The sequence below is a fragment of the Canis lupus genome, chromosome 6 (genome assembly GCF_003254725.2).
Source record: "Canis lupus dingo isolate Sandy chromosome 6, ASM325472v2, whole genome shotgun sequence".
Taxonomy (NCBI): Eukaryota; Metazoa; Chordata; class Mammalia; order Carnivora; family Canidae; genus Canis; species Canis lupus.
In genome coordinates this window covers 1,570,157-1,585,290 of record NC_064248.1, presented here as the reverse complement: position 1 = coordinate 1,585,290, position 15,134 = coordinate 1,570,157, and the positions used below count along the sequence as shown (strand labels likewise).

The window sequence follows — 15,134 nt, the reverse complement described above, 5'->3', positions numbered from 1 at the left end:
GTCTGCACTTTCAGGCTTTTCTCACCAATGAAACATGCCCAACACTCCCTAAGGCGGCCATATGTTTTCCTACCAAGTCCCAGGTGGCCCGGAAAGAACTTAGAGCCACTGCTCTGCTTGAGGTGAGGGCACACAGCCCTCGAGGACAGTGGGGTGGAGACCACAGCCTCCATGACCGGAACCCAGATGCCAAGGGCAGGAGGATGCAGATGCAGGGTCCCCTCAGGTGGGAGTCAGCCCACAAGGAAGTCAGTCTGGCCCTGCCCTGAACCGGGACAGGCTTCTCCCTCCGCCTCCATCTCCCCATCTGAAAAATGGGTGGGGTTAGATCTCCTCCTAGCCTCTATAATAGGAGTTTACTTCGGATCTAGCACATACCATGCAACAGGAGAAAATGTCAGCTGATGACGGGGCCCAACCTGGAGTCAAAGAGGCCAGGGTCCCAGGTGGACCATCCGGATGGTCAGCTGCATGCTGAGCTCCGCCCCTTAGTCTCCTTTCCAGAGGCACATTTCAGCTCCCCATCCCTCTGACTCAATCCTGAGCTCCCCAGCTGTTACGATCACTCTGACTGGGCGATCCCTTTCTGTCGACATGGTGACAGGCTCATTCCTGTGATCCCCCTGCATGCCCTAGATCCACAAATGAACAAGCCTGTGTCCTTACAGTGGATACTCCAGACGCCTGATCAAGGATCTTCGTGAACTTGGACTGTATGGGCATGCCCCCCGGCTCCCACCTCACTACCTGGGCTACTCCGAGGTCACCTCACCCTTGGGCTGCTGGAAGCAGATGGAGACCATCCCGAAACTGCCCTGCCGTGAAGGTACGTGCTCCATTAAGGCTTCAAACCCCCATGGTTTGCTGTCTGCGGTAAGTAGTCAGGCCGGCCCTGCTCAAGCCCAAGACAGCACAGCACAGGTACAGATCAACTCAGAGTTCTGTTTTCTGTGGCCCCAGGTAAGTGAGACAAAGCTGTACTTCCCTGTTTGCCCAGAATTTCTGCTCCTGGCTCCCAGGTAGAGTGTGTACGTGTGTGTGCACATGCACATGCAAACAGAAGCAGACAAAGCCCCCTAATTTCATTTTCTTTCAAAATAACAGATAGAAGGGATGCCTGGGTGGCTCAGTGGTTGAGCATCCGCCTTTGGCTCAGGGCGTGATTCCGGGGTCCTGGGGGTCAAGTCCCGCATCAGGCTTCTTGCAAGAAGCCTGCTTCTCCCTCTGCCTGTGTCCCTGCCTCTCTGTGTCTCTCATGAATAAATAAATAAAATCTTTAAAAAAAAAAAAAAAGGCAAAATAACAGATAGGAGGGGAAAAAAAAAAAAAGAAAAAAACACTAGAAATCCATAATAGGAGCCTCTGGGGATTTAATTTTTCCAGGGTAGGGAAGCCCAGGCAAATAAGAAGCTTATTAGAAGGAAATGGGTCTTGCAGCCGGAGACATGTGATGTGTGGCTCATTTTATTTTTATTTTTAATAGCAGAACAGGGTGTGAGAAATATGCCCATAAAAACAGCGGAGAGACGGAAGCAGGCCGGATCCCCCTGCCTATGGCTATAGGCAGCCTGCTGGCAAGACGGAGGGGCCCTGGCCCCTCTCCACGTCCTTGGGAAGTGGCGACCACAGATCAAGTTTTAGGAACAACCCAGTAATGTGGTGTGCTTTTCACTGGAATTTATTCTCTCTCTGGGCTACAGTCCCCAGTGCTTCAGGGTTACATAAGCATGCTGTGCTTTTGGTCTTTAAGTCAATTTCATGCTCAGATCGGGCACCAGCAAGGCGGTTCCGTCACCTCCAAGATTCCTCTGCAGGCTGCAGAAGGGGCAATGGCGATGGTGATGAGAGCCTGCCTAACTGCCATTTTGTGGAGCATGAAAGGAAGCATCGTGAGGCACACCTTCTGACAACAGGAGTCTGCACTCTGCATACGGAATCTCCCAGAACCAAAGTCTGCATTCCCACAGGGGTTTGTGGAGCATGAAAGGAAGCATCGTGAGGCACACCTTCTGACAACAGGAGTCTGCACTCTGCATATGGAATCTCCCAGAACCAAAGTCTGCATTCCCACAGGGGTCTGCACCTCTCCTCCCTGATGTTCTGGAGCCAAGCAAGGCCTGGACTAGAAATCAAAATGCTCTAGGTTCCCAGGAGATCAACTTGTCACTACACCAGCACGTGTGTTTTCTTAAAACTATCAAAGCCACCACCGGTACCACCTGCATCCCCAACACAGCACCTCCTAAGTTCCATGACACTCCCTGGGGATATCGTCAGTTTGGCTGAGAACAGTGCCTCTCAGAGGCAGGGCTCTCATATAGAACAGGCTTGTCGGGCAGGCCGCTCAGTAAAGGGCGCATCAGATGAAAACCAGACACCAGACATCAGCCAGAGTCAATATTCTTTGCCTAATGTTCTGGCCTTAAAGAATAGGCTGAAACTCACAGTGCTAATTTGCAAACTCCAATTGGTAATGAGGAACAACAGCCTTTCCTATCTCAACCCCATTAGATGCGGAATCTGTTTAGTCTCTAAAGAGATGTGTCTTTAGGAAGAATGTGGGTTCTAAGCACAAGAAGCAATGGCTCTATTAACGACCAAGATGTGTTCTGTTGATACATGTCTTTGAGAAATGGCGGAACTGGAGACATGCAGTTCAGCAAGGCAATTATTGAATACCAACAGAAGTGCACCAGAAAATACAAGATAAGAACCTCCAGATTTTTATTTAGAAGAATTAAGAGGACAGGGACCGAGTCAATGACCAAAGAGATCTAGAAGGACCTCTGCCTTCTCTGTGAAAGACGAATCTTTCGAGATGATTCATATGGCCATTCATTCAATGAAGAGTTGCTATTCACTTCCTGTATGCCATATGCTGTGCTAGAACAGTTAGGTAGCAAAAGAAACTTTCCAAGCTATGAGAAACTTATATTCCAGTCTGACAAACAGAGAGGTGACAGGATATTCATACCAGAGAATGACAAGAGCAATAATACAAATCTACACAAAACTCAAAGGATGTCCTTCCATTATGAGAGAGACAACTCTGTGAAAGTTGACACCATAATCTCCTGACAGGAAGAGATGAGGGGAAAAAGTGCACCAGGGCAAGACTGTAAAGGGCCTTGGGAGCCGAGCTTTACTCTGCACACTACTGGTTGGCAAGTGATGGCCAGTGGCCAAATCTGGCCCACCACCTGCTTTGAAAATAAAGTTTTTTTGGAATGCATCCATGCTTACTCATCTACACACTGTCTGTGACTCTTGTCTACTGTCTACTGCTTTGGTACTATATGAATAAAATTGAGAAGTTGTGACAGCGATGGTTTGGCCTACAAAGCCTGAAATAGTCATACTTCAGCCTTTTATAGTTAGTTTGTAAACCCCTGCTGTAGGCCATAGGGAGCCCTCAGTGGTTATAAATTAAGAAAGAAAGAGAAGAAAGAAGGAAGGAAGGAAGGAAGGAAGAAAGGAAAGAAAGAAAGAAAGAAAGAAAGAAAGAAAGAAAGAAAGAAAGAAAGAAAGAAAGAAAGAAAGAAAGAAAGAAAATGAAAGAGAAAGAACGAAAGAAAGAAAAAAGAAACCAGATTGATTTTTTTTTTAAAGATTTTATTTATTTATTGAGAGAGAGAGAGAGAACACAAGCAGGAGGAGGAGCAGAGGGAGAGGGACAAGCAGACTCTGTACTGGGCATGGAATGTGACGCCGGGCTCAATCCCATAACACTGAGATTATGACCTCAGACGAAATCAGGAGTTAGGCGTTTAACCGACTGAGCTACCCAGGTGCCCCCGGATCAGACTGCTTTTTAAATTGAGGGTTCTAGCATCTGGTTGGCTAAGAGGTGAAAAGCAGAGCCCTCACCTGGAGGCCTCACCGGAGAGTCTATGAGAAGATGAGGAGTCTGAGCTCAGCAACATGGAGCTGCTGGCAGGGGCCATGTGACTTTTCTTTTTCTTTCAGAGAGGGAAGGGAAGGGGCATTCTGACCACAGAGCATACAGGGCACTGAGAGACACCAGGCAGCCAGATGTGGTGAGCATTTGGAAATAAGGGACTACCTATTGCTGACAGGAATGCTAAGTATACAATCAAAATGGAAAATGGGAACAGAATGACCATAATTGCATATAAAATGCTGGTTTAATCCCAGTGTGAGCTTTAGTGTGAGCGAGCTCCAATTTAATTCTACTCAATCAGTCTGCAAATACAACTAATTGGTTTCAATAATTAGGGAACGCAGGGGTGAGGGCTCCAAGGGCCAGGGGGACGGGGCCCCAAGGAGGATCTTTGTGTGGGGGGAGGAGGGATCAGAAGCGTCCCTGCATTGAATAACACTGACTGGGGGACAGCCACCTAGATGGGGCAGGGTGGGGCTCAGCACTGCTCTGTTAATGCACTTTATGGAGCTGGATTTTTCTTGGCACTGTCTTCAGGGGGCTAAAGGAGCCTCACGGCCAGGTTATTTGCTGTGTGAACCCTGACTGCATCCATCTCAACAAGTGCTCTTTCATTATGCTCCTTCCATAGACTTAGACAGTAATGAACGCTATAGTGGAACACAGGAGAGCCCCAGGATGAGGGGTCCCAGCCCTAGAGGCATTTCTGTATTTCTCTGTTCATTTATCTGTGTAAGTGGAATCATGGTTCACAAAGGAGGCGTAAAGGATGTAAGTATAAAGGATACTTGAGAAAAAAAGACGATCTCTCCCAGGAGATAGGAGAGAGAAGTTGAAACAGAAACACCTAGAAATATACAGGAAGGAGACGTGTTGCCTACTGAATTGTTAGGATTTCAAATCCATGTCTTGCAAGCTTGTTTAGGCAAAGTTTGTTGTTTGAATTTGTTTTGAGTAACTTATTTTTTTTTTTTCCCGCGCCCCTTGAGTAACTTATTTTGATGAAATTGTTTTGAAGTTGGATATAGGGACCTTCTTCCTCCAACTCTTATACCTGAAGTCGAGAGGACTGTTGCATCCTTGACACCATGGTAATGGCAATGGTGTCCATCACGCGGTGGACTTTTCCATTTTAAAAATCAAGAGGTGTGACCAGTACCTTGAGAGGACTTGGTCTGGGTGAGGCTACCCTTTGCTGCATCTAAGCGACTCTCCAAAGATCTTGAGACACTTGCTCCTGCCATTGCCAACCTACTCTTGCTTGGTGGTGGTGTTTAAACCATGTAACAGTCTCAGGAAGAGAAGGGACATCTGTTTCTGCCTTGGCAAGTCTTCCCCTCATAGGCAGTGGTACAAGCCATGTAACAGTCCCTGGAATAATAAGCTTCAGAGCAGCCTGCCTTACCTGCCAACACACATACCGTCACCTGCTAGCTACATGCCCCAGCAGTGAAACACCTAAGCTGGCACCTGATATCCAACTCTTAGTTAGAAGGCTGACTCTACTGAGAACCAACTCATAGAAGGGTACACCTCCAATTAAATTTGAACTTTATTTCTTTCATCTCCCTCTTTGCCTGAATGATTGCATAATCAATCTGTTACTAGCTTGAAGTATGCTATCTCTTCATTGGCTTATTAGGAGACATTACCCTGTGTGCTATTAGCTTATAAAATATTATTTTTATTATTATTATTATTATTCCCACAGTGAACCTGGTTAAATAAATTACTGACAAAAGCAATCTCAGTCTTGAGCATAACTTGTCCCAAACAAAGCAAGGTGAGCCTTAGGAGAACCTGGAAGGAGGCTGAGAATTGTAGTCAATGCGACAAAGAGGGTTTTCCAGCAAAGGCACAGCATGGGCAAGGGGGCATAAGGGATGCATTCTTTGGGTCCAGGTTCCTGGTTACAGGCAAGGCCCCCTGTCGGGAGGCACTTGCAAAAGGACAGATATGGCTGGCGGTAGTCACCATCCTCCCAGGCAGCATAATTGTCTCTGTGATCTAAGGTTAGCATCCAGAGTGGAGTAGGGCTCCTGTATGTTCCCTGGCGCCAGACCTACCCTGAGTCACTGGTAACCCTGGGAGCAGAAAAGGGGCAGTGTTGAAAAACTTTGAAGACTCAACACTGAAAGCTGGTGGGCCAGTGAGGGGCTGCTCATACTGGATATCTCAGGCCTTTTTCATTACCTCATGGCCCAAAGGCACCTCGAATTTAAAAGCAAAGCCAACTGCTTCCCTCTCCAGCATTCAGAAAGAAAAGTATCTTAGTAACTAACTTACTAGGTGGTGAGATTAGACAAAGACTTAGGATCCCAGGACAGGAAAAATAATCATTTCTTTCCTAAAATTGGGTAGCACCAGGCAGCCATAAAGTTGGGGGCATTTCTAAGGGTTAAGGGCAAGGACAGAGCCCCCAAATTTTACACCTGGGCAGATAAAGCTGAACTGATGTTAGGATGCCCGGTTGCTTAGTGGATGGGTAATTCCCCAACAGTACAAGAACAAAGCAGATTAGACCAGCTGCTAACAATGAAAGGCCATCCCAGCCAGGGGCACCCCATGTGGGACAGAATGTTCCAGGCAGGGTTGGAAGGAAAATCATTAAATTAGATGTGAGTATGTATGAGAGTGAGAATGGCTGGAGGGTCTTCAGACAAAAAGACAGGCTGATGAGTGGAGAGAGAGGGAGGGAAGTGTTCTGTCTCGAGGGGTTCTGCACCTGGCCTCTGGGGTCCAAACACCAGAGCTGGACCCGCCCAGGAAGGCAACATTTTGCAGGTTACACATTAATGTATGCTTATGAAAAATGCCCCCAAAATGGCAACATTTTGCAGGTTACACATTAATGTATGCTTATGAAAAATGCCCCCAAAATGTATAAAGAAAAGAAATAATATAATTCTCCAGTCAGCAATCACCATGGTTAACATGTTAGGAAAAAAAAAAAAAAAACAGTATTAGGGCATTTTATTCCAAACTCTTTAGATACAAATATTCTTTTTTTTTTTTTAATTTTTATTTATTTATGATAGTCACAGAGAGAGAGAGAGAGAGGCAGAGACACAGGCAGAGGGAGAAGCAGGCTCCATGCACCGGGAGCCCGACGTGGGATTCGATCCTGGGTCTCCAGGATCGCGCCCTGGGCCAAAGGCAGGCGCCAAACCGCTGCGCCACCCAGGGATCCCAGATACAAATATTCTTAATTAAATTTGGATTCTGCACTCTCTATAGCTTTATATATACTTTTTCCATTTAGCATACAATCATTTTGATCTTCTGTGTTATTAGTCTTTAAAAAATCATTTCTGGGGGCACCTGGGTGGCTCAGTGGTTGAGTGTCTGTCTGCCTTTGGCTCAGGGCGTCCTGGAGCCCCAGCATCAAGTCCCACATTGGGCTTCCTACATGGAGCCTGCTTCTCCCTCTGCTTATGTCTCTGCCTCTCTCTCTCTGTGTCGCTCATGAATAAATAAAAATAAAATAAAAAATAAAACATCATTTCTGATGGCTACATCATGTTCCATAATATGCCTATAGCCCAACTGAGTCCCCCAAACTCCTAGTCTGGGACATTTAGATCACTTCCACTTTTAAGCAACACTGCTACAGTAGTCTTTGTAGGGAAATTTGCATGTGTTTTGATGATCCCTCCCTTAAGATAATATCCCAGAATGGAAATCCTAGGTCAAAGGGCAGAAACATTTTTTTTTGGGGGGGGGGGGGATGAAACATTTTAATCTGATGGCAGCCCATAATACTGTACAGGGAGCACTCCCAGTTCCAAGAGGTCTCCTCCAGGTTATAAGGAAGTTCTCAAAAATAACTGAATTTGCAAGAGCCTGGCCCCTTGCTCATGGGAGGGAGAGGGAATGGAACGGGCAAACCACTGAGGTCTGCTCCCTCATCACTTGTCACTCATAAATCCAGTTCTGAGCACAGCTCTTGTAATCCACCAGCTCTTCAGGCTGGAACAAGCCAATCTCCTTCTCCGCCCTCTCCACAGAATCGCTGCCATGGATAATCTTTCTGCCAATTTGGATGCAAAAGTCCCCACAGATGGTCCCAGGTTTGGAGTCCGCAGGGTCGGTCTCCCCGAGCATCACTCGGCCTGTCTTCACCACATTCAGGCCCTCCCACACTATGGCAACCACAGGCCCTGACTGCATGTACTTCACCAGGCCGGCAAAGAATGGAAGGTCCTTCAGGTCAATATAGTGCTCTTTAAGAAGGTCTTCAGAAGCCTGAATTAATTTCATGGCAATGAGGCAGGATACCTTTTGCTTGAAACGCTTGATGATCTCTCCCACGAGGTTGCACTGGACTCCATCAGGCTTGATGGCAATGAAGGTGCATTCACTGCTGGTCATGGTCCTTTCCAGCTGCTACCGCCGCAACTCCTTCTGGTGCCGCCCGGGCAGGAACATTTTTAAGGCCCTTCATACATATTGCCAAGTTGCCCACCAGTATCCATTTCTACTCATGACACTTGTGACACCAACTGGCAGGGGGCGGTCTGGGTTGGGGACCGGGGGTGGGGGGTCCCACACCAACTAAGTCTCCAACTCCTTGGATACCAAGCCAGTGTCCAGTGATTTCATCCACTTTTGGCACTAGCTACTCACAGTTAGTGCAGACCCCATGGGTTAGGTCCCACAAAACTCTCCTCACCTCAGACACCAGCTGCCAGTCCATCCGCCCATTCTCTGCCTGTCTGGCTATAAAGTCTGGGGTTCCTCCAAACCCACCATGGATTTGATAATTTGCTAGCATGCCTCACAGAACTCAGGAAAGCTCTTCCCTTACAATTACTGGTTTATTTTAAGGGATCCAACTCAGGAACAGTCACATGGAAGAGATGCCCAAGACAAGGTACAGAAGGGGTGCAGGGGGCGTGAAGTGTCCATACCCTTTCTGGGCACAACCCTCCCAGCACCTCCATGTGTTCACCAGCCCCAGAGCTCTCTGGACATTGTCCTCTACGGTTGTTATGGCGGTTCCATGACGTGAGCATGGCTGAGTACATCACTGGCCACTGATAACAGAACTCAATCTCTAGCCCTCTCCTCTCCCCGGAAGTTGGGGTGGGGCTAAAAGCTCCACCCTCTAATAATACTTTAGTCTTTTTGGCAACCAGCCCCCACCCTGAAACTATCCAAGGACACCAGCCACCGGTCATCTCATTAGCAGAGAAAAGACACTGACCACTGCAGAGGTTCCCAGGGTTTTAGGAGCTCCCACAACCAGGCAAGAAGATCAAATATAATTTCCTATTTTATCACAGTATCACACTCCCCAAAAGGCAGTTATCACCATCCTCCATTTCACACCATTTTTAGGCAGAGAATCCCAATCTCCTATGATATATACCTTTCATCCAGCTATCACTTAGAGAGGAATCCCCTCCTCAAGTTCAAGATCCAGATGTTCATAAACAAGGGTGGCAAGGGGAGGAAGACAATTCAGATATCGTCTAGAAAGACCTGCAGGGTAATCACGGACTTTGAGTAAACCCCACACTCAGCCTGGCCCAAAGGAGGCGCCCAGGAACATGCATGTGCATGCGTGTACACACACACACACACACACACACACACACACACTGCCTATACTCAGAGGGGAAGAGGGCTCCCCTGCCAGGAGAAGGAGAGGCGGTGTGTGGGGAGAGCTGTGCTCCCCACTCCAGACTGGGATAGCGCCTCGGGCAGGGTGCCGGGCAGTTTGTTGCAGGAGGAGCCAGGACATCTCCAGGGCCCAGCAGACGGAACAGCTTCACGGGGACAAGTCTGGTGCCTCCGCACAGAAGGGGACATTTCTCACACAGCAATAAGCACCTTATCAGTGAAAAAGAGGCAAATAGCCCAAAATAGAAAGAAGGCCCTGGATCATTGGGCACATAAGGCAATATTGCAAGCAGCAAATCGAGTGGAATTTATCTGTGTACAACATGCTAATCATTAATACAATTAATTTTTCACTAAATCATGCTGTTCATGTGCCATGAACGTTAATATCCTGAGATCAGAGACTAACATCTGAGAAAACAAAATCATTTTGTGGATTTAGCACCAATGTGGAAGCCAGAAGAATAAGATCCAAGTTCCAGAAATAAACCAGAAGCAACCTGAGTGGAGAGAAGGAGACGACCTCTCAGGAGTGCCCCGTGCCCCCTCCCCTCCCCAAGGGTCTCAGAAATTCTCTTGAGAAGGAAAATATCTGTTCAGCTCACTTCAATCCAACACATATTTCTTGGGCACCCTCTGTGTGTCAGGCACTGTCCTAGATGCTGAAGACCGTGTCTTGGGAAACCAAAGTAGAAGAGTGGAGAGGCCACCCAACTGGGAAGAGGAGGCATCCACATGGAGCCAAAGGGAAGGGGCGGGAGGGCACCCTAGTGGCTGGAAGTCGGACTTTCTTGGACTCCTGCAGGCTATCATTCTCGACACCGAGTCCTTCTCCTGACCTCTGTCATCTCTCCTAGGCTGTAAAACAGAACATAACTTTACAACAGGAGGCCAACCAGTAAGCCCAAGAAAATGTGAGGGACTCTTACTGCTGTTGTTTTTTAATGAGAAAAGGATTATTTTTAAAGGCAATACAGCTTTGTTTTCATTGTGTCAGTTCACGGAGAGGGAGAAGACTCTGGACAGCCCGGTACACGGGACTCAAGAAAAGCCAGGAAGGAGGCCAGGGTTGAACAGGAGATGGGCTCTTCTGGATGCACAACTCGGTAAAGGGGAGCTCTCAGGAGCCCAGCACACCTCTCCAGCCTGAAATGACAAGGAAGGGAAGAGCATGCCATGGGCTCCCCCAGAGCAAAAGCTCTACAAAACTATCACACTTGGTTATGAAAACTGATGCCTCATATCCACTCCCTTGCCAGGGAAAGCCAGCAGAGCACAGTCTTTTTATTCCAACCCACAGTATGAAACGCACTGCACATCATGACAGATGCATAATGTCACGGTAGTACTTGCAGAAGGTGTGTGTGTGTGTGTGTGTGTGTGTGTGTACCAGGTTGAACCATGTAAAATTGCTTTTGTATAGGTAACAAATGATCAACTCCCAGCAATCTCTTCTGGTTCCAACCACTGTGTCACAGCTAACATTGATCACCTGCTCAGTATGTACCAGGCACTGGTCTAAGCACTCTTGGAATATTAGCTCATTTATTCCTCATGACACCTCATGAGGCAGGTTGTGTCATTACCCTTCACCCGAGGCCACGTGGTTGGGTTAGGGCAGTGATCTGAACCCAGGTCTTCCAGCCCCAGAGTCTGCACCTCAAAGCTTCATTTTCTACCTCTTTGAACGCACACTTCCTGAAATAGCACACACCCTTTCAGTGTGGGACATGCTCTGGTGCTTTCTATTCTATTTCTTTCTTCTTTTTGACGCACACCCCAGGTCACTAAATGGATCTCACTATGCACAGATGGTTCAGGACCCATACTCGGAGAAGCCCTGACCTGTGCCATGTCTTGGCTTCCCCAGGACAGCCACTGTCTCATTATTATTCTCTGACACTAAGCACATCACCACATCAGACTCTCCCCTAGCAGCCTCCCGAGCTGGTCCTAGGCTCTCCCTGTTGCCCCTGAATTGATGTCTGTGTCCAGCACAGCTCCAGTATTGGGATTGTCTTGTTTCCCACTTCTCCACTGAGCAATCCCTGTGCTTGCTGCTTCAAGAAAGGCAGTCAAGTGGGGGTGCCAGGGGGCTCAGCAGTTGAGCATCTGCCTTCAGCTCATGTCATGATCCCAGAGTCTGGGGATTGAGTCCTCCACCGGCTCCCCACAGGGAGTCTGCTTCTCCCTCTGCCTATGTCTCTAGCTTTCTCTGTGTGTCTCTCATGAATAAATAAATAAAATCTTTACCAAAAAAAAAAAAAAGGAAGGAAGGAAGAAAGAGAAAGAAAGAAAGAAAGAAAAAGAAAGAAAGAGAAAGAAGAAAGAAAGAAAGAAAGAAAGAAAGAAAGAAAGAAAGAAAGAAAGAAGAAAGAGAAAGAGAAAAGAGAAAGAGAAAGAGAAAGAGAAAGAGAAAGAGAAAGAGAAAGAGAAAGAGAAAGGAAAAAGAGCAGCAGCCAGGTGAAATGGAGACGACATGAGCCCAAGCTCCCCTAGTAAAGGCAAGCACAGGTGCAGGAGGTGTGGTCCGACACACAGCCATTCGGCGTAGGGCCATAGGGCAGCTCGCTCCCACAGCTCCCCGAGTTCCCACACAGCAGTCTTCCCATCAGCTCCTGGCCACATCACTTCCTACTGCATTCAGCTGTCCTGATCACTGATAAAGGGCCTGGATACGAAAGAAATTGCTCTCCACTGCAGGCTGCATAAATATCCCATTATCGATAGGAAGCAATTTATTTGCTTAAAATTGCCAACTCTCTCATTTTGTTTTAACATGCTGGTTCTCTATCAAAATGAGTCTGCACCTCTGAAAAGACTATTTTCAAAGCCTCACAATGGCTCCAGTGTGAGAAATAACACCAAAATCAGCTGAGGCAAACTGACCTCAGCCAGACCTCCAGTAAGATAAGGGCAGCTCGGAAGAGGTGGGGGGTGGAGGGTGGGATTGCTTGAGGAATTCTACTCAGAAACTGAATCCTAAGTGAGTCATAAGAGAGTAAGCCAACTATTCCAGAAATACAAAGTGCACGCACTTGCACACACACACACACCATTCCTGATCACCCCTGAAGAACCTGTGATCCCATTGGGAGGATGCCGAGGTGCCACACATGTCCATGTGGACTTCTGGATCACTGAAGTAAACAGCATGACGAAGGCAACATTTCAACCCATGGAGAAAAAGATGGAAGACTTAATTTACAGGGCTGCAATAATCAGTTGAGAACTTGGAACATATTAAGTTACGACTGTACATCACACATCTATCCAAATTCTAGTTCTGAAATTTAAAAATGAAGGGAATTAAAATTATAAATTGGACAACAAAAGAAGGCCAAGTGACCTGGGTGCGGTAGAGTGAGTGAGGGGGGAAAAGAAGGAGGTGGTGACAGGGGAGAGACAAGGGTGGGAAAGCAGATGGTGTAGGGCTTTGTAGGCCACCGTCAGCACTTTGGGCTTTACTCTGAGATGGGAGCCACAGCACATTGCTGAGCAAAGGAATGCCATGGTCTCATTTGTGTGTTAAAAAGATGCCTCTGCCCAAGGAAGACATACGGATGGCCAACATGCACATGAAAAGGTGCTTAACATCACCAATCACCAAGAAAATGCAAATCAAAACCACAATGAGGTATCACCTCCCACCTGTCAGAATGGCTATTATCATCACCAACACACAAAATAACAAGTGTTGGCGAGGCTGTGGAGTAAAGGAAGCCCCTGCGCACTGTGGGCGGGAGTGTAAATTGGTGAAGCCACTGTGGAAAACAGCATGGAGGTTCCTCAATAAATTAAAAATAGAACTACCATATGATCCAGCAATCCCATTTCTGGGTATTTATCCAAAGAAAATGAAAACACTGACTCAAAAAGATATATGCCCCTCATGTTCACTGCAGCGTTATGCACACCAGCCAAGACACAGAAGCAAGCTAAGTGTCCCATGTATGAGTGAATGGATAACAAAGATGTGGGGTGTATATATGCAATGGAATATTACGCAGCCATAAAAAAGAACGGAATCTTGCCATGTGCAATGACTTAGATGGAGCTTGAGGGCCTTATGCTAAGTGAAGCAAGGCACATAAAGACAAATAGCATGTAATTTCACTTTGTTTTGGAATTCAAAAACAAAACTGGAACTCACAGTGACAGAGAACAGATTGGTGGTTGCCAGAGGTGGGAAGAGTGGCAAGGTGAACAAGATAAGTGACAGTGGCCAAAGGTACAAACTTCCAGCGGCACCTGGGTGGCTCAGTCGGGTAAGCGGCAACGCTTGATTTCAGCTCAGGTCATGACCTCAGGGTCCTGGGATCAAGCCCCACGTCAGGCTTTGAGATCAGTGGGGGGGCTGCTTGAGGATTTCTCTCTCCCTCTGACCCTCCCCTTACTCTCCACTCTCTCTCTCTCAAATAAATAAATCTTTTTAAAAATGTTTTAAAAATGGTGCAAACTTCCATTTATAAAATAAATGGCATAGGGATGCAACACAGAGCATGACCACAGTTAATAACATTGTATTCACGTCTGAAAGTTGCTAGAGTGTAGATCTTTAAAGCAAGAAAATAAATTTTGTGACTATGTGTTGTGATGGATATTAACTAGACTACTGTGATCATCTTGCAATATACACAAATGTGAATCATTATGTCGTACATCTGAAGCTAATATAATTTTTTAAAGTATTTTTTTAAAAGATTTTATTTATACATTCATGAGAGAGACAAAGAGAGGGAGAGAGAGAGGCAGAGGGACAAGCAGGCTCCATGCAGGGAGCCTGATGTGGGACTGGATCCGTGGTCTCCAGGATCACGCCCTGGGCCAAAGGCAGAGCCTCAACCACTGAGTCCCCCAGGCGTCCCTGAAACTAATATAATCTTATATGTCAATTATACCTCAATTAAAAAAAAAAAAAGATGTCTCTAGCTGCTGCATGAACACACTCTAGAGAATAACAGGGGAGCACAGAGGCAGGTGCCAAGGTCCTGGTGAGAGAAGGACACAAGAGATGAGGGAGGAGTGATCAGGTTATGGATGGTTTTAAAGGTAAAGCCAGCAGAATACCCCGAAAAGTAAGGTATGGGATGTGAGAGAAAGAAGGGAGGCAGGAGAGCTCCAAGGTTTCTGGCTACAGCACCTGGAAGGTCAGCAGGACTTGTTTGATGATGTGCCCAGAGTTGTGGAGGATATAAGGTAAAGAGCAAGTCTCCCGTGCGCTGGCAGCCACATAAACTGGCATAATCTCTGGGCAGGGCAATCAGGGCAGGAATTACAAAAGTCTTAAAAATCTGGACCTTGTTTGAATCCTGATGAGATCGAATATGATATGGATACTTTTGAGATAATCATACTAGAGAAGTATGCTGATTTAAGTTCGAGAGACACACCGATGTGATTATGGATGAAATGATACGATGTCTGCGCTTTGCTTTAAAATACTCCAGGACAAAAATGCTTGGGGGCAGAGGCGATAGATGAAATAGAATAAGTAAAATGTTAAAAGTCATTGAAGCACGGTGATGGCTACTCAAAGGTCTATACCATCCTCTCTTTTTCAGTATGTTTGACTATTTCCATAATAAAGATATTTTAAGGCATTTAT

General features: G+C 46.7%; 2 protein-coding genes across 13 annotated transcripts in view; both read right to left on the bottom strand.

Annotated features, from left to right (window-relative positions):
- CALN1 (calneuron 1) overlaps positions 1-15,134 on the bottom strand; it is a 522,356-nt gene that overhangs the window by 247,576 nt on the left and 259,646 nt on the right. The gene's annotated exons all lie outside the window — the stretch shown is intronic.
- Positions 7,632-8,314, bottom strand: LOC112646098 (nucleoside diphosphate kinase A-like). The gene has a single exon (XM_035718180.2). It carries the CDS (start codon positions 8,270-8,272, stop codon positions 7,817-7,819), a length of 456 nt encoding a protein of 151 aa, XP_035574073.1. The 5' UTR covers positions 8,273-8,314; the 3' UTR covers positions 7,632-7,816.

What these genes read in the sequence shown, in the direction of transcription:
- LOC112646098 (XM_035718180.2), bottom strand. Translation starts at nt 8,272, where the DNA reads ATGACCAGCAGTGAATGCACCTTCATTGCCATCAAGCCTGATGGAGTC.